At 41.9% G+C, this 22,037-nt stretch overlaps 1 protein-coding gene across 11 annotated transcripts in view; it reads left to right on the top strand.

The window, feature by feature from the left end:
- The window catches only part of TPD52L1 (TPD52 like 1), a 98,556-nt gene extending 81,209 nt beyond the window's left edge, over positions 1 to 17,347 (top strand). For 3 of the 11 annotated variants that reach the window (XM_032339636.1, XM_032339643.1, XM_032339644.1), the window contains exons 4-9: positions 3,855 to 3,956; positions 6,941 to 6,955; positions 8,569 to 8,607; positions 11,821 to 11,881; positions 13,384 to 13,392; positions 17,165 to 17,347. In XM_032339636.1, the coding sequence (XP_032195527.1) occupies positions 3,855 to 3,956; positions 6,941 to 6,955; positions 8,569 to 8,607; positions 11,821 to 11,881; positions 13,384 to 13,392; positions 17,165 to 17,293 (355 nt within the window). In that variant the 3' untranslated portion in view covers positions 17,294 to 17,347. The remainder of the gene's footprint in view (positions 1 to 3,854; positions 3,957 to 6,940; positions 6,956 to 8,568; positions 8,608 to 11,820; positions 11,882 to 13,383; positions 13,393 to 17,164) is intronic. The other 8 variants (XM_032339639.1, XM_032339637.1, XM_032339641.1 and 5 more) reach the window with 8 other exon arrangements.
- Positions 17,348 to 22,037: the final 4,690 nt, after the last annotated feature.

Raw genomic sequence — 22,037 nt, 5'->3', positions numbered from 1 at the left:
TCTTAGAGGCAGAGAGTAGAAGGGTGACTGCTAGGGGCAGTGGAGTGGGGGACATAGGGAAATTTTGGCAAATGCAAACTTCCCTTTATAAGATGAATAAAAGTCTGAGGCTCTGACCTGTAACGGTGACTCTGGTTGGTACCTGCATTGTGTAATCGAAATTTGCAAAGGGAGTAGGTCTTAAATGTTCTCACCAAAATAGATATAAAAACATGCGAGGTGATGGATGTGTATTAACTAGGTGGGAGGAGTTCTCGCAATGTGCGTGTCTATCAAATCATCACGATGTACATTTTAAATATCTTACAATTTTGCCATTCATACCTCAGTAAAGCTGAAAAAAAAAAAAAAAAAAGGACTATCCGTTCCAGCCAGATGATCTCTGAAAAGTAAAGCCTGTGTTCCCATTGACTTTCAGTGAAAAGTACAAGGTTTACTTATACCCTTAATTTAAAAAAATCTCCCAGTCAGAAGTCTTCAGTGAGTTAACGCATAGAGATACGTGGTAAGTGTGAGCTACTGTTTGCTAGCACGGTTACACTTCTACCTAAAAAAGGTTCAGGCCTGGACCCGATGCCAGCCTTGTTGGGACACGGGTTCCCACATAGCTGCTGTTGGCTGGAATCGCTCCGAAGCCCACGAAGACAAATTGCCCTTCCCTCCCCGGCAGGCTTCCGTGGCCTTCCTCCAGAGCCAGGAGCCGCACGCTGCCAAGTCCTGACTGTCATCTGGAGCTGAAGTCTGGCATTCCGCCTGGACTCTCTTTCCTTCCCCGGGCCTCCTGTGGCCCTCGCTCCGGCTTATCCAGGCCTCGGGGGACACGGGGCGGATGAACGAGATGCAGCCCTTGCCCTCAGGAAGTACACGCAGGTCATGGAGGCAGACTCAAAAACCGTAATTGGAACAAAGTAAAAAATGTGTTAGGAAAGAGCGTCACAGTGTGCAAAGTGCATCACAGGCACACAGAGGATAGGCACGTAACACGGATCGCTGGGAGCATCTGCTCCCCTCTTTCTGCCTCCCCATGCACAACGGACAGCAAGCTGAGCGTCCCGTAACATTCTGACGTTTGTTTCAGGAGAATGTATTCGTTCCCTTTGCATCACGTATGTGACTCAGCAATGGTGTAACTCTATATTTAGCTTAAAATAAGAGACATCATCTAAAATGCTAAATACCATTTCCATTTAAATTACAAGGTCGTCAGGTGAACCAGAAGGTTGGTGTTTAAGTTGTTTTTCATTATTTGAATATTACTGAATGTAATTTGATGTGATAAGGTTGAGAGCTGGTTTTAAGCATTAGGAGTCCGGACTGTGCGCCAAATTCCATGGCACAATTAAGGGAGTAAGATATAAATGGAATGACATCCTTCAGGGTTTTCAGTGGCCTGCCAGGAGGGTCTTTTTTCAAGATGTGAGCGCCTCGCCTCCGGTAGGGATGTGTATGACTTCATTCAGTTTTAGGATCGAGCCCAATTAGAATGCAGTGTAAGCGTACAGGGTCTGTGTGGTACACAGCTCCAGGGGGACCCTTGGCTTACGCTGTGCTGTGAGTAGTGCTTCTTAGAGCTTTTGAGTGCTCTGAGCCCACTGGCCTATTTCTCACGGGATCCCTGGTTACTTTGTTCAGGAAGCCACTTCTTCCCATACCACCCCGTCTCATTGCCTCCCACCTCCTCAGTCTCTGTCCCTCTATTATCGGTCTCTATATAATGTATGTAGGATGTCTAGTAATTGTTTTTAAGAAATGCGGTCATTAGGGAGGAGAGGTGTAAAAATGTGGGGAAAGAGGTACATCTTAGAAGTCTTCAGATGCACTATTACTACTTTTCTCCACAAATACTTGAGCTATAGACAGCTGACCTAACCTACCTTCCAAAGTCTGTCATCTCCAAGGTGAGAAGACATCCGGCCGGAAAGCAGGCACACTAGTCCTAGCCCTGTCTCTGTCTCTAAAAGGTCACACAGTTCTTCCGGGCCTCAGTCCCGTCATCTGTAGTCTGAAGAAATTGCATTCTAGTGCTTTTCAGATTTAACATTATGTAATCCTCAGAAATAAAGACTTTAACAGTTCTGGAATGCCTGGGTGCCTCCTTTGGTTTAAGCGTCTGCCTTTGGCTGAGGTCATGATCCCAGGGTCCTGGGATCAAGTTCCGCATCAGGCTCCTCGCTCAGCAGGGAGCTTGCTCCTCCCTCTGCCTACCACACCCCCTGTTTGTAAGCTTTCTCTCTCTGACAAATAAATAAAATCTTAAAAAAAAAAAAAAAATTGAACAGTCCTAAAAGTCTCTCTTCAACACGCCTTTGAGCTCTCCATATGGTTGGTTTTAAACTTTGAAATTTCACCTGAGTATGGAGTTGCACTTTTCATGGTAAGGACTTAATGTCACTAATACTTCACTAAAGTAGTTGGAAGCCTGTGTATACCCACCACACTTTGTTCTAGACGAGTGTGTTTCAGACATAATGTAGCTAGCTAACCCGAACCCTAACTTACTGCTGACTAGATGTGCTTCCCTCTGGCTATTTTGAAATTAAGCCGTCAAATTCAGAATGTGATATACACACACGTGTCCAAAAGTCACCTCGTCTCAAAATGCAAAGCGTTCTCCAGTATATAAACTACAGGGAACAGTTTACAAGGAACAGGTACAAGCAAAAGTTAAATATTTGCTCTAATTGCAAGAAATTCCTGTAGAAATGCAAGAGCAATGGAAGCAGGAATTCCCTAGCTAGTCTCCGGTCCCAGCTTCACACAGAGGTCATAGATGCTGCAGGGTCTTTCTTTACTTTGCCCTTGAGCCCCCTTTTAGGCTGTACAGAGTCAGTGCTAGGTGGGGGCTCGGTGCTCCTTCTTCCCTTGCTTCCCTTTCCCCAACCCCCAGAACCCAGCTGTATGCTCTATGCTGCTGACATCCACTTGGCCAAGGCCCCAGGGGTCTCTGGCCCTGATGGACAGCAAAAGGTGACTTTCACAATCTGACTAAGGGTGCCCGCTTTGCTCTTTTTAATTTTCAAAGTGGGACATTTACAAGACAACAAAACCCTCCCCTCCTTTTTTTTCCTGCCAAATATGATAGGATCATGTGACAGAGCAGCCAGATCAAAAGCTTTAAGGCAGGATGGGGCCTAGTAGGTCCATGGACCCGTGAGGAGGTCTGGGACCTGGAGCAGGGGCCGAGAGGACAAGCTTGTGTACAGTCATCGTGAGGCCGTTGTATGGACTTTGGCTTTTACTCCAAGTCCTCAAGGAGTCAGTCTAGTGGGAACATTGGCCAATGAACAGACCATTGCTGAATTATCTTCCTAAAACTCTTTGAAAAAAGGTCACTATGTTTTCTTAAGATCATGTGCCCTTCTAGCCTATTCCCAGGCATAAATGGTAGAAAAATAAGCGAAATACTAGTTATATTTTGCCCCTTTCTGGTTAATTTGACCCCTGAACAATAAAAGCTGATTCTTCTCCTTGAAATACACACTATCTCGTTTCTGTGTTACCTTCATTGGCTGTTTTCTGGAGAATGTCTCTTCAAAGAGTTTGAACGCACACTTCAAGAACAACTGTAGTCTGAGAGCATGTCTGTTTGCAGTTACACGACTGATCGGCATGTTACACTTGCCTATGGATATTTTCCCTGAATTCAGATTGAGCAGTCTGACTTTCCCACCGATGGGCAGCCATCCATCCCTCATCCCCAGACAATGAATAGAACCACTAACTTCTGTGGATCATTGTCTTCATAAAGCTGTTTAGAAAAGGAATTTTCAAAGTAAGGAGGGAGAAGGATGGGGAATGTTCTGTGGGCGAGCATCACGTATAAGCTGTGTTTCTACGGTTCTGTTTACTTCCAGCTACAAGAAAACACACGAAACGCTGAGTCACGCAGGGCAGAAGGCAACTGCAGCTTTCAGCAACGTGGGGACGGCCATCAGCAAGAAGTTTGGAGATATGAGGTAGTGTGGGGCAGAACCATGGGGATGCTGCTAAGCCCTGGGCCTTCTGAGGGAAGGGGAGCTTTCTCTATGGGCTCCTCTTCCTAACACGTTCTTTTTAAATTGGATTAACATGTTTTGTGGCTGATAATGATTGGTGACTGAGATCGATTTTTATAATGGGGAGTTTTCTGCTTGTTGGTCTGCTTAGTGAGCCTGGTCCCGAACATGCCCTTTCTACGAGGACATTACCTAGTAAAAATAGAAGATCCAGGGCTCCTTTAATTACTGGTAATAAGGGGGGATTTCAAACGAAGGCAGCACATACTGATTTTTCTTCATTAAAATTTAAACAGTAAGTTAAAATATGCATTCAGTGGACTAGGCTCTGACAAACCATTCCAGGTTACATTTTCGTATTCATCCATCTAGGATTTTTTTCTATGCTGAATACATACCTATTTATTCTTTTATTCCAAAAAGGGGCCATGGTATATAGTCCTTGCACATTTGGGTTATTTTCAATATTATATTTTATATCCCATTAGGGTGAACATCAGGATTTTGAACTGAGAACCAAGTGTCCTCCCTATAGGCGCCAGAGGAACTAGTGCAGTTTTGACCATTTTTATTTTCTATAGTATTTTTAGTAAGTTATCTCATAGAGAGTTGTTACTTTCATTTTTTAAAAAAACTTTTGATGTATACATTTCAAATATCTTTTTTTTAAAAACTGCATATAAATTTTCATTGGATTCTGAAACCATTTCTTAATTACCCTACAAACTTGATACCTAGAGGCAAATATTTATATCGTTCTGTTTAAGTTATTTTTGGTTTCGTACGCTACTGGATTGTGCCCCTCTACTACCTTAACAAGTTGGCATTTGTACAGCTAGAGTTAAGTAACTCCATACGCATGAGTCTGAATACATTGTTTTATCTTCATAGTTGTTGATAATGTGATAAGAAAAGCAACTGAAATTTTTCAGAGGCTGCATGTAATGAATAGGTAAACCTTCTGGATTATTAATTAACCCTCATTTTATTACAAATAAAATTTGCTGTCATGTCAATGGCATTAAAACATTTATCTAAACTAATTAAATAATTTCTCAGAACAGAAAATCCCCTCTTACCTGCTGTCTCCAAGAAAATATATTTTGCCATATTTATAAAATTTGTCCTCCACGTACTTAGTTGAAACCTTCACTGGAACTCTAGAACCACAGCATGGTACTAGAGTGTTATTTCTCCAAATTCAGGAGGCTTTACAAACACCTCTGAAGCCTGTTTACAATACATATTCCAGACTCCACCTCTTGGAGATCATGCCTCAGTGGGTCCTGGATCAAGGAATCTGCATTTGTAACAAGCTCTTAAGTGATTTGGTGTCAGGCGGTCAGGTTATGAGGAGGACCCATGTAACTTAGCTCACCTGTACCTAGGTGTTCTCAGTTACGAAACCAGGTAAGAGTAACATGATCATCAGGTTATTATGAAAGTTGTAGAAGAGAGCTTGCCATTGATTAAGCACTCAATAAATGCTAGTTTTTATCCTAAGTGACCATCTCATTCACAAGGTGACTCCCACGTGTGGAAATGAGGGAGTGTACATCAGCACGAGGGCACTGTGGTATTTCACAAAGATTTTGTTCATTTTGCTAAGAGGACGAAAATGAAGACCGTTCATTAACTCAATATGTTAACACATTCCTGTTCATACACGCACTGGTTGTAACATCAAAATTGTGTTAACTTCTTTTTCTTCTGTTTCAATGTGGCTTTATTTAGGGTAATGAATGATCTGTTTTCCAGAAGTTTCAAACTTTCCATTAATTGTTTCTCTATATAGAGGATACAGTACTTTCATTATAAACTGTGGCTAAAAATACTGGAGACTCAATGAGGGTCCTGTAATATGTTGTAGAGTTTGCAAAATTCAGACCTGTATTTTTCTCAAACTAAAACATCTAACATATATAACTGAGGATCAGTCACTATGAAAGCAACGAGTATTACAAAAAATTTTTAGTTTCCAATTACGCTAGAACAAGTAACATATGGGAAACTCATATTTGAAAATTACTTGAATTTTGATTAGTAAAGATTCTTAATTGAGAAAAAGTAAGTTTTTAATTTTTCATTTAAATTGATTTGCCAATTTATAAAACAATAGAGAAAGTTAAGAGTTGTATCACATTTTACTTTGAACCCCTTTTTTAATAAAATATCATATTATCCTGTATTCCTGTTATTTATACTATAAAATTCCTTTGTGCATTCTGGGAAAAAATTTCTGAACTTGTTAAAAAAGATTGCCAGCAAAGTTCAGATACCAGTCATTTTTTTTTTAATTATTACAAGTTAAAACTTACAGATTTTAAAAACTTAGAACTTGGGCCTTTTAATATGTTAATAAAAAGCACTCTGTGAGGATTTAAATTGATGTGTTTTATAAAAACAAGTCATATTTTTCAAGCTAAGATTCTCATTTTATCCCAATTGCCGTTGACTGTGTCCCCATCACCCCGTCAGGGAACTGCCCCCTCTCTTTCTCTACCTGTAAAATAACATTGTTCACAGCTACCTAACTAAAACGCTTCCTGCAAAGTTAAAACGGGGACACATTTATGAAAGTACTCTGAAGTGATGAAAGCTCTTGGAATCGTTTTTGTAATAATGCCAGCATCTTTTTGGAACTTCTCAGTCAATCATTTGTTCAAACCCCGTGTGAACAAGGAGATGAGGCTCTTTGGAGGAAGCATGGAACTTCTGTTAGAGTCCAACCCTCTCTCTGTAGTCATGAGAACAATAGTTAGAAGTGCAGCTTATAACAGGTTGGTACAGTGATTGTTAAGACACATTAAAAATATACTCCTAGAGAGTAATGAATGGAGTCAATGTCATCTTTGCTCCTGGGTTCTTGAGAGGGGGGACAAGGGTACTGCAGTGCTGATATGCTAACTCTGGTCCTGCTCTCTCCTATGCTGCCCGGGCCGCAGGTCTCACTCGATCGGGTAAGCAATGCCTCTAGGGCCCTACCGGCCCCTTGCGGCTCCCTTCCTTCCCAGAACCTACTGCTTTCTTCCCACCGTGGGTGTTTCTCAGCCAAAACACTGGGTCTCTTTTCCTGAGTGTGTTCGTGCCCAGGGAGTCACAGAGCGTAGGGCATCTAATGTGTTTGAATTTATTTAAGCATATCGTTATCTCACTTCTGAATCATTTATACCAGCTTCCACTTGCTGAGCAGTCTCTTAGGAATACCTTCCTACATTCTCAGTTCTTCCCGCATTGGCAGAGGTCCTCAGAACTGAAAGGAGAAAAAAGGAAAAGCAGAAGTTGAGAGATATATGTTTTTATGAGACTTGTAAAGGTAAAATCGAGAAACAGGAAATGATTTTCTCTAGATTGTTGTGTTTTTCTGAACGTCTTGTAACGGTTATGGGGATGGTTCACCTTCAACTTTCTGAACCTTCTGAAGTTGAAGAGGGAAAAGGTTACCAGAGCACCACACACGTTCGGAAGTGTGCAATTTCCGATTAAACCCTTCTTTAGCTGAAATCTTACTATATACTTTGGGGAGAGGTGGAGGATTTTTTCTTAAGAATACTGCCTGTATTTAAAGGGATGAATAGATTGATAATGCGGATGGATTTCTTTTAGTAATTTCCTTTTTAAATATAATTTCTGGGGAAATATTTGCCTATATTTTCAAAGCGGAGTGGTGTCTAAGTAAGACCATAAGTACTCCCTGAATTTCTTTGTCCTTTTCTTTCTGAGTTCTAGTAAAGTACTGCCAATACTGGTGACCTCAGTGGATGTTGTTGGGGAAGGGTGAGGCGTGTGATTCCTTCCTGTTAGCTTCTTGGGAGGAGAGACGCAGGGATGGTGTTGGAAGGTGTGATGGGGGAGCGCTGTCGCAGGACATGGACCCTTACGTAGGGCTTCCTCCCTTAGCCCAGCCTGGTTTCTGAGTGGAACTCACAAAGGAGTCACAGTTGATCCATCAGAGGGAAGATGAGCCAGCCATAGGATCAGTAGAGTGAGGAGGCTGGAACTCTTACAATTCTCAGAAATGTACAGATGTCCTAGAATGGATGCGGAGGTCCCTGCTGCCGGTGGAACTGTGTGGATTACATTAGCCTGCTATGTGTTTCCTTGAATGTCTTAAGTGAACTACCTATATTCCTCTGGAGAGTTTCTCTACAACAGAATGATTAGCTTTCTGCCTTTGTGCCTTCCTAGGTACAGCTCTTCCTCTCTCCCTGAAAGAAGAAAGAAGGGAAGGGAGTGGGAGTTGAACCTGGGGAGGATGTCCACGGGCTGCTGGGCACACCTGGAAAAAACAGACATTCTCCTCAGATTTCCTGGCCTACCGGGAACCCACAGGAAGTAAAATAACACCCAACTTGGACAGTGTACTCTTCCTTTATAATCTTGAAAGCTGGATGGGTTGACCCATCCTACCCAGCGAAAACAAATGTCATCTTGGTGGGGCGGGCAAGGAATACTTCCGACAGTTGAAATTGCTGTTTTAGAACTGGGAATAGGGAGTTTCTCATGTACTTATGTTGTGCTATCTTCTTTTTTCTTTCTTTTTTTTTTCTTTTAATCTGCTTTTGCCCTGAAGCTACTCCATTCGCCATTCCATAAGTATGCCTGCTATGAGGTAATGTGTGTATAAATTACTTTATATAATATCAATGCAGAATGTGTATGTATGAAGTATTACTTTTTATTGATAGTTACTTTGCGGAGCTCCCCCCACCGCAATAGGAAAGGAAACGCATTGACCTTACTGACCCAAAGACCTTACTGTCTTTCCCGACAGCCTTCAGGAGAAAAGCTAGACAGTTCTGTGGAAGTAGGGTGTAATGGGCTTCAGCTTCTTAAGTCCAGTGTCTCCTGATTTGTGTGACCTGAGACATGTTACTTACCTAGCTCAATCTCCATTCTTTTACCTGTTGTGTGACACAAAGTAACCTGTGTGACGCACATTCTTAGCTTAGGGCCTGGAGCCACCACACCTCCAAAGGCAGAAATATGTGCCTTATTTCAGCAGAATTAAATGCAAGCCTGGGAGAAGGGTTACACTGAAGGGAACAGCAGACCGAGAGGACTACAGCTGTAGAAAGGATACCACCACGATTTTTTAAGGTAGATGTTAAGGTGAGGTGTCTGTTAGGCAATGAAAATGTTATTAAAATCACTAGCTGGATGAAAACTTCTGAGAAAGACATTTCCCACTTCCGGTTTGTGTAGCTTAGTGAGGCAATCAGATAAAAGCACACAAATAGTAACAAGGTATGGAAGAATGAATGTCAGATTGCAGGGGGGGCGGGGTGGGGGTGGTGGTCAGGAGATGCAGATTGTAGACCAGCTCTGCCAAGGATGAGCTTTGCAGCCTTGGGAAAGACATCTTACTGGTATCAGTATCTTCATATTTAAAATAAGAAGCTAAAACCAGATTTACCGCTCTTCCCATTGCTCTTGCCCTGGACTTCCGTTGTGGGGGATGTGGAGTGGGGGAGGGGGGCCCATGAGCCTTCCAAGACCCTTCCCTTCTTCAGTCCAAACTGTGCCTCTTCTACCTGCTTTATAGTATGTATTGTGGTGTGATGTGTTAGAGAGGGGGTTCGGTTGCTCTAAATGGTTTGAGACCATTACAGCCAAATTCTTTCCAAGGTCATTTGTAGCTGTAGTGATCTGATTAAATCTGAGTGAACAGTTTCTCCCTGTTCTCTAGTACACCGTCTAGTGTAACTGAATTAGAGGAATGTCTGTTTTATTATCCTGAGGATGTTTCTTCCACACTGAGGTTATATGGTTACTTTGGAAATTTTAGCCACCGTATTTGATTTCCCTAATTTGGTGCTAAATAGGGAGCACAGATTCAAGATTACTTAGTCCATCTTTGAATGACTTGCACCCCCTAGCATAAAAACACTCAGATTGAATAGTGCAACCTGCAGCTCTGAGCTTCTTTATATGTCATCTTTTTTTTTATTAACTACTTTTTTAAAGATTCTATTTATTTATTTATTTTGTCAGAGAGAGAGAGAACACAAGCAGAGGGAGAAGCAGGATCCCCACTGAGCAAGTAGCCTAATGTGGGATTCAATCCCAGGACATGGGATCACAGCCTGAACCAAAGGCAGACGTTTAACCAACTGTTAGCTTTTAAGTCTGGGTGTCCAAAGAAGTTCTTGCAAAAAATTAACACAGCTTTGCTTTGTGAATCCATTTAGTGGCTTATGGGTCAAATGTAGTCCTCATAATCTTGCCTGAAACTAACTTAAAAAAAATTTTTTTTTTCTTACTCATCTAACATATACCCATGAACCCTTCAGCTGAACTGTCTGGTCAGGGCTTGTGTCACTAATCAATGACAGGCAGGCACATGAGCAGGCTTGCCCATATAAAACCTGCAGTGGAAGTAAGGGGCCAATAAATACATAAACTTGAGTCATTGAGGTAAAAATTCACTAATATTTCATCATGAAACAGCAATATGAGGGAGGATTACTCATAGAAATTTGACTCCTGCTTGAGTTGTTTACAAGGTGTGGGGTCATCCATGGGCTCTCTGAACTCACCACGGTGAATCCCTACAGCAGAGATGCAGATACCTTTCTGACCATCTGGAGTGTCAGAGTCTCTGGAGGTAGTCTCTAACAAAGCCACATTCAGTCCAAAACATATTATGGACATTAGTTTCCTCTTGATAGTATTAGAGCCTGCTTCATTCCACACCATACAAAGACCCATCTATTAGAACAGTTCTCCCTTAACCAAATTCCTCTAAGCCATTCGTCCTATTTCATTTCACCTGCACTCAAGAGTGAATAACAGGTGGCTTATCAAATAAGTAACATTCAGTTGAATTATTTGACCTGAAATTGATGGCAATCATTGTTGCTGAAAGCTGACATGGATACAAGATTTAAGATACATTTTTAGTTCCTTCTTGGCTCCTGTTTCATTAGCTGGATCTGGGGATATTCTTTTTAATGGTGATGATGTCATGAAATCATGTCATGTGGCCAAATCCAGTCCAGGAAAGCAAAACGTACTAAAATGAAGCACCTCATTCTTAAGGTAACAAGATGATGTATGTAGAGTGTTTAACATAATGAATGAGTCACCAATAAATTGTTGATAGACTGCAAAGATTTTGTAGGTAAGAGAACAAAGGTGTATCCTCTTCAGGAGGAAGAATAACATGCTCATAACACCATTTTGACCAAGCGTTAGACAAGTAATAGGTATATTTCAACTTAAAATATTGAAAGCATTGACTCCCAGAAACACTACTTCATGGAAATTGACCAAATGATTACTTTTTAAGGCATGGAAGAGAAAAATTCATGAACCTTTTTTGTTCCCCCTTGAGTTATTTCTGAAATAAATAACTTCAAAATTCCAAGTGGGAAAATTCTAACATGACATTCTTCAGACAGACTTTCCATTGCTCACCAAAAACAAACAAACAAAAAACAAAACAAAAAATGAGTTGGGAAAAGGAGTGCTACAATAGAAACAGTTAATTAGCAAGTGACAAATTAAGCTATCACTCCTTTGACTCATTGGGAATGATTTCCAGTGCACCTTGGAATTATTACGGTGGTGTCATTAACAAATGCTGTCCTGTTTATTATAGGAATCTTTTACTTAGAAAATTTCCATGTCAGGTTATGGTTTGTGGCTCTGACCTAGCAGAAAGGAAAACATACTTTTTAAAAGCATGCTTGTCGTAGGTGGAGAACCGACAGCTGGCTCTGGTGCAGAGATGATGTTTACAGTTGAGAGCAGAAAGCCAGGCAGCTCGGTTGCTAAGACAGCTGGGTCTTTGGAGCTGACCTCTCTTTTTTTGTTATTTTAGGAATTCTCCTACTTTCAAATCATTTGAGGAGAGGGTTGAGACAACTGTCACAAGCCTTAAGGTACAGATGAAGTGGATTTTGTGTCATGGGGTCCCGTGAATCAGGACAGCTTAGTCACTGTGGTGGTTAATTCTGAAGGTGGGACCGCCAGCAATTGGGGCAGCCGGGAAGGCAGTCTGCCCAGAGTCTGTCTTTTTCTTCACATCTGAATCTGTCCGTCAGTCAAACTGGTATTGGAGAACGTTGATGGATCCTCACAGAGTGGTTCCCGTAAACCATTCGGGGGTGATGACTTGTGAACATGAACTGGAATGTGTGTTCACATCTTTGCAGGCTTGAACTCTCTCGGGCTGTCCTCTCCAAAACTGGTATGTGAGAGAGGATTGTGGTTAGGATTGAGGGTATGTGAAGTCTGAATTTAGAGGATAAGTGGAGGGTCGCCCACAGCTCATAGGCCCTCTGGTTTGCACATGGACTAGCAAAAACGAACTTGGCCCCTGCATTGCGCTGCTTCCCTCCTCCCGTCAGCTACCCCGACCCGTTTACTCCATTCCCAGACTGAGCGCAGCACAGCATGGTGATCAAGGAGGGAAAATCAAACTGAGTCACAACGAGCATTCTTTTGCAATAACACATTCAATCCCAGGTTTTCAACTGAAAATATGCCTGTGTCATGGGAGGTGTTAAAAAAAAAGAACTTCATATTGGATTTGTCGTTTGAGTGTAGTTGAGTTCATCCACAAAGGAAGAAAGTACAAATAAAATCAGCCTAGTCCCAAAATGCACAGAACTTCCAATGCAGGAAAAGTCTTTGAAATGACTAAGATTATTTTTTTAAAGATAGCAGTTAAATGGTGACTTACAGAGTCTTGATATTCTTAGCGCTATTTTGTAGACAGTCCGTTTCCGTATTTCCTTATCTGGTAAAATGAAGAACGCAGATGATCTTGAAGCAGAGCAAAAGCGGGTGTGTGCACGTGCTGATCACCCCGCTGCTGCTGAAGGCTCGCCCCCGTGCGCGTTCATGAGCCCGCGAGGATGTCGGGCATCCCACGCTAGGGCTCCCGCGTGCTCTGATTGTGACTTGGAGAGTCTTTCCTCTTAGGGGCGGTTCGTTCATACGGTCTCCTACTTCTGCTTTATCGGGCCTGGGATTTGATGTTTAAGGTGCAAGAATGAGATGATGACTTAGCATTTCCCAGGCCTTGCTTTCATTTACCAACATCATTGCTTATAGAGTATTTGAGGACCCCTAGGAGCCATTGAATTGCCCCCACGTAGAGGGAAAACTTTTCATAAGGAGGGATGCGCAGCGCCTTGAACATTTCTCTTGCTAGAGTATCCAGTTTCAAAAGAAAGGGTTCAGAAAATCCTGGGAGTTAATTTCTCAGCATTTAGTTCTCAGCCTTAGAGAGTGGAGGGAAGATAGATTTTGCTGCTTATTAGACAGTTCTTATTAGACAGACATAGGAGAAGTTGTACTTTTTAGGTTTTCTTTAGAAGAAGGAGATACGAAGAAGCAAAAGAAGAATAAAGAACAACCTATTTCGCTTTGCTTTTAGGAAGCGCTGGTAAGCTCACAGCTCACGTGTCGCTTTAGCGTTTGATCCAGCACTCTGCGCTTCTCCCTTTTCTCTCTTCACTGGGACGGAAGGTGTAGAGCCCGCCTCCGCCTTCAGACATGAACAAAACGAACTCAGCCGACCAGATCCTAGCCTGTGTCAAGACTTCCTGAACATGGATTCAGTGTCTGCATGATTATCCCCGCGGTTTAACAAGACTCACATCCCACCCACCTCCTATGTCACAGCTGATGCCTACTTCCTCTTCTTCTGCCCACCCAGGCAATGGAGAATAAATAGCTAATAATTGTGCTTTGTATAAAACTTCCCACTCACTCAGTCATTGCAAATTCCTCATTCTTTTTCTTTCTCCAGGCTAAATAATAGATGTTTAACCCTTCTTTATATAGTTTATTTGCCGCATAGTTTTTTGTTCTAAATTTTCTTCAAAATTTCTATAACGTTCTTCAAATTTTGGGCCCCAGGCTGTTTCCGGCTGACTCACATGTCAGTAAGGATGAATCAGTAAGGAAATGCCTCACAGGTCTTGTGCTGCGGTTCTATCACACGTTTTAAGCCCAGTTTTTAAAAACATCGCTCAAAAGGAATCATATTCATATTTGTATTCTATTAGAAATAATGTTCTGCTGGGAAGGGAGTCCATTCTTGCCATCTCCTCACACAGTCTGTCACACACCTTATGGGATTTATACCCAACTGATAGTTCTTCCTTTAGATAACTTGGTTTTCCAGTTCTGTAGACAACTTGGTTTTCCAGGAAAAATTTTCCATTTCATCACCATTATATAAAATTTAGTCCTGTTTGCCTTGGTCCCCGTAATACATCACTGTCTCACCTGAGGACTCTCAGCTGGTTTCACCTCTGCGCTCAATGAGCACACTTTCTGTTGCCTCTAAAATAAACAAGCATAGCAAGAACCAGCTCCTATGAAACCATAATTTGTTGTGCTTCACCATGTTCCAGTGAATCAGGAACAACTACATCCCTTCCAGCCGTTCTGGTCAGTCAGCCTTCCAGCCATTCTCTGAACCATGTCAAGCAGACCGTAGTTCTAGTGCACCTATTTTTGAAGAATTCTTTGCAGGGCCTGACTTAAAATCTTAAGAAAAAGATAAGATATATTTATTACTTCTTTGTGTCTTCTCAACGAGCCATATTATTATGAGAGATTAGGCAGCCCAACTCAATAATTCAAATAGAATTCTATGCAACCAACAATCATAGTTTTGGGGATAAAGTGACAAATGCCTGAATGAAGAGCCATAATGAAGGGAAGGGCCCAGAAAAGGTTTATTGTTCACATCTTTCCTGAAGCAACTCCTGACCTCAGTAATTGCTGTGGACAGTCATTCAACTCACGTCATTAGGAAACCCCTTTATTCCACTCAACCCTCTCGGTTAGAAAACCCCTTCATTGTGCTCCCTTTTTTTGCCAAATTGCTTTATTTTAAAACGATTTCCTCTTTTATTTTTCTATTTTGATTTGAGAAAAATCAAGAACTAGGAGAAGAGAAAACAACAAAGCCCGAAAGAAAACATCAGTGATTGGTATTCACTTGATTCAAAGCTGTGTGTGACTTCTGCTGCAAAACAGAGTGCAAGTACAACAAAGAGGAGAATGGGATCTCTTAATAGAGTAGATTACATTGAATTGATCTTGTTTCTCTCCAGAAAGAAATAAACATAGTGAAAAGTCACATAGTTGAAAGCAACCCCTGCTTCCCAGTGCTGGGATTACACAGAGTAGAGGAGGAATCAGTCAGTGCTCAGTGCCCGAGGTCTGCAAATCAAGGCCTGTGGGCCAAATCCAACTAGCTGGCTATTCTTGAATGGCCTGTAAGCTAAGAATGGTTTTTATATATTTTTTTTAAAGATTTTATTTATGTGGCAGAGAAGGAGTGATCACAAGTAGGCAGAGCAGCAGGCAGAGAGAGAGGAGGAAGCAGGCTCCCCGATGTGGGGCTCGATCCCAGGACCATGAGACCATGACTTGGGACGAAGGCAGAGGTTTAACCAACTGAGCCATCCAGGCACCCCGGTTTTTATATTTTTTAATGGTTGAAAAAAAATCAAAGGAAGAATGCTATTTTGTGACATGTTAAAATTAAACTACGTGAAATTCAGTGTCCATACATACAGTCTTCTGGAAACACAGCCATGCTCATTCACTTAAGGGTTATTTTTGGTTGCTTTGCACAATGGTTGATTTGAGTATTCGTGACAGAGACTATGTGAATCCTAAGCTTAAAATATGTATTATCTGTCACTTTCCAGAATAAGTTTCCTGACCCCAAGCAGAGTAGAAAATTCGAGTTAGGAATTGAATTTAAAGAGGCAGAGAGGGGTTTTAGTGACAATTGGAGAAAAGCATATGCTTGTTTTGGAATGATTTAACTGCTTTTAAAACCTGGTTAGGTTTTTTAAAGGGCAGAACAGGCAGTAAGTGGTTATATCCCCTAGCATGAATGGTTCTGTGAGTGATCACTTTGGTGGCACCAAGGAGTAGAGAGCACTTTGGGAATAGCAGCATTTTCTATTTTGTACCTTTCTTTTCTTCAACATGTTTTTCCATATTGGTAATGGCTAAAGGAAAACCAATGTGACGTTAATAAGACTTGCATTAAACATTAGATATTCTGTTGAAGGACTTTTTGAATAAGGAATTTTCCAAAACATTTTAACAATGTTTCTTAATATATTTCTTATAAATTGATTTCTTCCTGATTTTATTCTTATTACCAATAAAAAGCTGACATAAAGGGAGCCCCCTCAAGCATCATAACTTTGCATTTCAAGTCAGGATAATCTTTTAGGGGCAGCTGCCTAAAAAGATGTGAAGTAGCTAGCGCTTAAGATTTGAGTCCTGTCTACCTCTCAGAAAGCATATTCAGTGGAGCTGCTCAGTCTTTTCAAAAGCCATTTGTCAGGGATCCAGATAGCCTTTCTAAGTCCCAGTAGGAAGCCTAAATTGGAGTCACTTAAAGATGTTTATACCCTTTTTTTAAAAAGATTTTATCCATTTGACAGAGACAGAGCGAGAGAGGGAACACAAGCAAGGGGAGTGGGGGAGAGAGAGAAGCAGGCTTCCTCCCAGCGGTAAGCCAGATGTGGGGCTTGATCACAGGAACCTGGGATCATGACATCAGCCAAAGGCAGACCCTTAACGACTGAGGCCACCCAGGTGCCCTATACACTCTTTTTTTTTTTTTTTAAGATTTTATTTATTTATTTGACAGAGATCACAAGTGGGATAGAGAGAGAGGCAGGCAGAGAGAGGGGAGGAAGCAGGCTCTGCTGTGCAGAGAGCCCGATAGGGGGCTCGATCCCAGGATTCTGCGATCACTACCTGAGCTAAGGCAGAGGCTTTAACCCGTGGAGCCACCCAGGCGCCCCCGACCCATACTTTTTAAGTTGAGAGAATTTATCTAAAATCCGGTTCTGTTTTGATTACATCTGTTCTCAGGGTCATGTGTAGACGAATGCACAGATCCGGATATGCTTCTGAAGGAACTGAGATTTTTAGATGTTAGGAGGAATGAAGAGAGCACCGCTAAAATTGTACAGCATTGAAGTTTTGGGTCTCATCCCAGATCCCAGTATGAATGGCATGCTAACACTCTGCTAAAGGAAACCAACTTCTCTACACCCCTTTACGTTCCCTTTCAAGAAAAAAATTATCCCTGAACTTAAGAGTGCTCCGTTTCACACAAACATTGCAGACCTGATGAACTAACTATGTTTGCACCTCTGCCCTTTCAGACGAAAGTAGGCGGGGCGAACCACGGCGGAGGCAGCTTCGAGGAGGTGCTCAGCTCCACAGCGCACGCCAGCGCGCAGAGCTCGGGGGGCGGGCCCCGGCGGGCCGAGGAGGAGGAGCTGCAGTGCTAGGCCCGCCCCCTGCGGCCGCCGCGGAGCCCCGGCCCCGCCCAGCGTGCAGGCGGCTGGGCCGACCAAAATCCCGCCCGGAAAAGCCCGCGCCTTGATGTTCTTTAAATGGCCCCTCCACGGAGTTTAATAAAATGATTTCCATTTTGTATTTGTGTTAATGATAGACCACGTGACCATCACAGTCCGTATCCGTAGATTGTCATAATTTAAAATGTCCCCACTCGAGCAGGTGGGGACAACAATTGGTTATTACCCTTGTCTTTGTGTAATGATTCGGCGTATATTTTCCAATCTTGTAGCTATTAATGATCGGTTTTGGTTTTCGCTTGGATTCTTTTATGTTGTGCATGTCTTTGAAGGCTTAGAGTGAACCCTTCCAGTTCGGTCAGGTGGGTGGGATGGAGTTTTTTCTGACCTTCTAAAGCAACCCGGTGGGCTCACTGCAGATTTCATCAAACTGCTTGTGATCGCCCTCACTGGTATCAATTATGTATGTTTGTTTAAGCAATTAAAATGATCTGTTTTAATGAAGACTTTGAATTTTTTTTTTTTAAGATTTTATTTATTTATTTGACAGACAGAGATCACAAGCAGGCAGAGAGGTAGGCAGACAGAGAGAGGAGAAAGCAGGCTCCCCGCTGAGCAGAGAGCCCGAGGCAGGGCTAGATCCCAGGACCCTGAGATCTTGACCTGAGCCAAAGGCAGAGGCTCAACCCACTGAGCCACCCAGGCGCCCCTAGACTTTGAATTCTTAATTTCTTTATATCTTAAGGACTGGTAATGACTTTAGGATGGTAGCTATGAATCTGCAGATGCTATTTTATTTTATAATTTTAAGATTTTATTTGAGAGAGAGAGCACGAGCAGGGGGAGGGGCAGAAGGAGAGGGAGAAGCAGATTCCTCGCTGAACAGGGAGCCAGAATCCAAGCTGGGGTCCTGCCCCTCTGTAATGCTATTTTAAATCAACGTCTACTGCTAACTTGGTGAACATTAAAATGTGTTAAGTAATTACAACCTCAGCGACCCTGCCGATTCTAAAATTCTGTCTACCTAGAGTAGTAAACTTGGGTTAGGGAGATCTGAAAGGGGATGGTCAGAAAATAGGAGAAACCCAGTTCTGCTTCCCCTTCCATTTTTCAAATTGCTAACATGAAGGAGAAAAGCCTCATATTAATACAATCAGATTTCTGCAGGAATTTTTACCTTCCACAACATTCGCTTCTCTTTTCTTCTAAATGGCGCCATACATTTGTTACTAGGTAGCAGACACACATCCTATAGATGCAATTTTTAAGTGAACACAAAATTGACCCATTAACTTAAAATAGCAGTTTGATATATGTATATTATATAACACATATAATATAATATGCTAGCTTTTATTCATGGTTTAATAAAGCCAGTCTGAAAAATTCTGTTCAGATTAATGGGGCAGGACAATCCGCACATCTAACAGAAAATCAAGCTAGTTCAAAGCCACATAATCTCTGAGGCTTGTAATCTTAACAGAGACAGGTATGGGGCTATAATCTTGAACCAGAGTGGACAACAAAGTCTTGCCAGTGGGATCACTGGCATTCTCCCTAATTTAACCTTCCAGCATGTTGCTTGAAGCCAAACCCTGTCCAGCAGGTTTGTAATTTGCTCACCCACTGCTGCATGTGGCTATCAAGCTCTGTGCTTAGTTTGGCTTTGCCTAGTGTATTTAAAATGGTCACCTTGTAGAAACTCGCTTCTTGGCCGCATTCTTTTTGACTGCACTATATTAGAAAAAAGCAGTTACGTTGCTCTACACAAGTATCTTCATTCACCAACCGATTTCTGCTAGAGAAGTCTCACCTGAAAACATAGTATTAACAATGGACAGAGAATCAAGATAATTCGTGTTCGTGTCTCAAAGCTTCAAATACGTTTTAGCCTCTCATTTTAAACCAGTCTTCAAAACTTTGAATTGCATCAGTTTTATAAAAACTGTATTTGTGTCAGCTCTATTAATTGAAAGGGGTTTTATTATTATTATTATTCACTCTAATCTGGGAGATAAGGGATCATGACTTGAGTACTCTTTCTTCATACAGTGTGTGAAGCAGTCCCATCACTCCAGTCGTCAGTAGGTAGGTGGTCTTAGCATAGACATTTCAGTTCCTCATTGTCTAATCCCAAGAGCTGCTTGTTTCTCCCTTACTTTGCCTGTGCGAGCTCCTCCTGACTTGACTTTCCCCAGGTTCCCCTATTGTGTCCCACTGGGTTCAGTTCACATGCAGTAGTTTAAAGTGTTCCCACAAGTGCTAAAGGTATTTGCACACCATGGGCTTAACCATTTACAAAAAATCACAAGGACTTCAGGTCAACAACATGTATACAAAATTTTATCACAACCTCCCAAAATTATATCACAACCCCAATAACCTAGAATTCCAATGTGAATTGTGATTACAAAATAAACGGGCTTAAAAAAAAAAAAGTAAGCATTTCTGTAATGTAACCATTTGCCACTTTTTAAATAGTGTTGCTTGATGGTAAATACTCATAAATTTATGCTTCAACTTTATCTGACAACTCCCATCTCATGAGGACTATGACTCTGGTAGGTCATGGCAGCAAAGCAATCTGCCTCTTACTCTGAATTACACATCTTCTTACAAAGCTGCTCTTGAGCCACAGAGAACAAAACAAACTGCATGCTTTATCACAGAACGTCTTGACAAACCATGCCATTCACGGTGGCCAACATGAAGAGGAAACACGGGAAGTCTAAGCTGCTGCTCAGTCGGTGTTCACTGTTCCAGAGTTACCCGTCGCCCCGGAAGGCGGCTGCACGTCACTGCAGAATGGTGCATAAGGTGGTTGTGAACTTGAACTGCAACACCCCCTCTTGCTTTTTATCAAATTCAAGTGGGGGCAGGTGCGGGGAAGAGGACGTTAGGTGAAGAAGTGATTTTCACACGAAATGTAAAAAAATGACTTCAAACCTGGTAGTTGGATACAATCTCAAACCGTGATATTTGGTAACATCTTATGGTTATTCGATAATCTCTAAGAATGGTAAAATTCTTTATTCTACACGTCTGACTTTTTAGTTCATACCATGAAGTATATGTATCAAGGCAGTAAAAATAAGATAATCCTAAATCCCCTGCGGGAATCATCCCAGTCTCACTTACAATACGAAGACTGGCAAACCCCATAAGTAAAACTGTGGGGTATAGAGGCTGCTTTTCCGCACAACCTCATCAGTCATTCATCACAGAGTGCATTATCACCACCAGACTTGAGAGGAGCAGGTTGGACATTTTGTTAGAATTGACATTTTTCAAATAGAAGGGCACTGAGACTTATGTAACAGCTGGTGAAATGCCAGTCTACAAGGGAGAAACAAGGGACTGTTTTAACAAAGAACACCCCGTCCCACCGCAGTCATCTTCCCCCCTGAGCTGTGCCCCCTCCACCCTCCCCTGCGGCCCTGCCTTTCCACTCTCTCCTTTTGAGTAGGGTAGTCTCTCTTCCTCGCTGCAAGGGGGTAACACATTCTTTTTTGTTGAGTTCAATCCAATAATAATTTGTTGTACCATATCCTAATTTAAGGATTTGTCATTCAGATCAATTCCAGGCAAGTAGCATGTATCTCCCAAGAGGAAAAAAAAATTTTTTAAGTGATAATTTATCGATTTGGCTAGTGAATTCAATAGCTATCTTTTTCTATTGCTCTTCATTGTGTTATTAAATGGTATTGATAGCACCATTACATTTTCTCTTCTTAAACCTATCGCCCCAGTAAGGAAGATTTAGAACTAAGTATAAACTTGGTAGGTCGATGGAAAATGGAGATAATGATGACCAGTGACCAGCCGTATTAAGTCTGACCCAGTAGAGGCTTCCTACTCTGAATTTATGAAAATTACAGCAGGCAAAACATCCCAAGTAAAGCTTCAGAGCCCCAGAGAATCTTCTGGTTATAAATATTTGAATTTTTATCTGTGATTATTTTATGGATATATGTTCATGCCAGGAGAAAAAAAAAAAAAACTCCAAAGTTCTGATATGATGCAACGGTATGTTGAAACTAAGCAGCATGGCTCTTTTCAATGCAGAGTAGCTCTATGTACATGTGTGTTGCTTCTGAAAAGATCATGCACTTTGCTTCTGGCAGATTGGGTATCCATGGATACTGCAAAGAGTTTCCAAAGAAACGCCGCCTAGAATATTCTCGCCACACCAGACTCACAGGCCTTCACATGGAAACTGACATTTGAATTAAAGGGACAGACATCATCGCTTCACACCGAGATACTGGGCGGATTCGCATGGGTTGTCTTCATTTAAAGGCCAGCAGGGTAGGTTACTCAACCAAAGAAAGGAAATGAGGGAAGGAAACCAGGCCAGTGTTCCCTACATGAGGGGCAGCGACCCCAGTAATAATACTCTTCTGATTACAGATTTCTTACCTGGTGATCAATGTTCCTATAAATCAAGGTCTATTTATAAATCAAACAACAGGAAAAAAATTACAGAGGAAGACAAGTGGCATCTGACATTGTGTGCCTGAATTTACTCCCAAATGACCCAATGGATTAGGGGGAGAAGCAGAACCTGTTAACAGGTTTACAAGTCTATGATCAAGGGCTTAGAGCGGGTCACAGTGAAATGAACAATGTGGCTCCACAGAGCGATCGTCTGAACAAAGCAGCATTTCGTAAATGCGTTGTGATACGTTCTCTTCCTTGGAGGCTTATCACTAAGTCA

The sequence above is a fragment of the Mustela erminea genome, chromosome 4, assembly GCF_009829155.1.
Source record: "Mustela erminea isolate mMusErm1 chromosome 4, mMusErm1.Pri, whole genome shotgun sequence".
Lineage (NCBI taxonomy): Eukaryota > Metazoa > Chordata > Mammalia > Carnivora > Mustelidae > Mustela > Mustela erminea.
The sequence above is the reverse complement of the archived record's forward strand: the minus strand, read 5'-3'. Positions and strand labels throughout refer to the sequence as shown.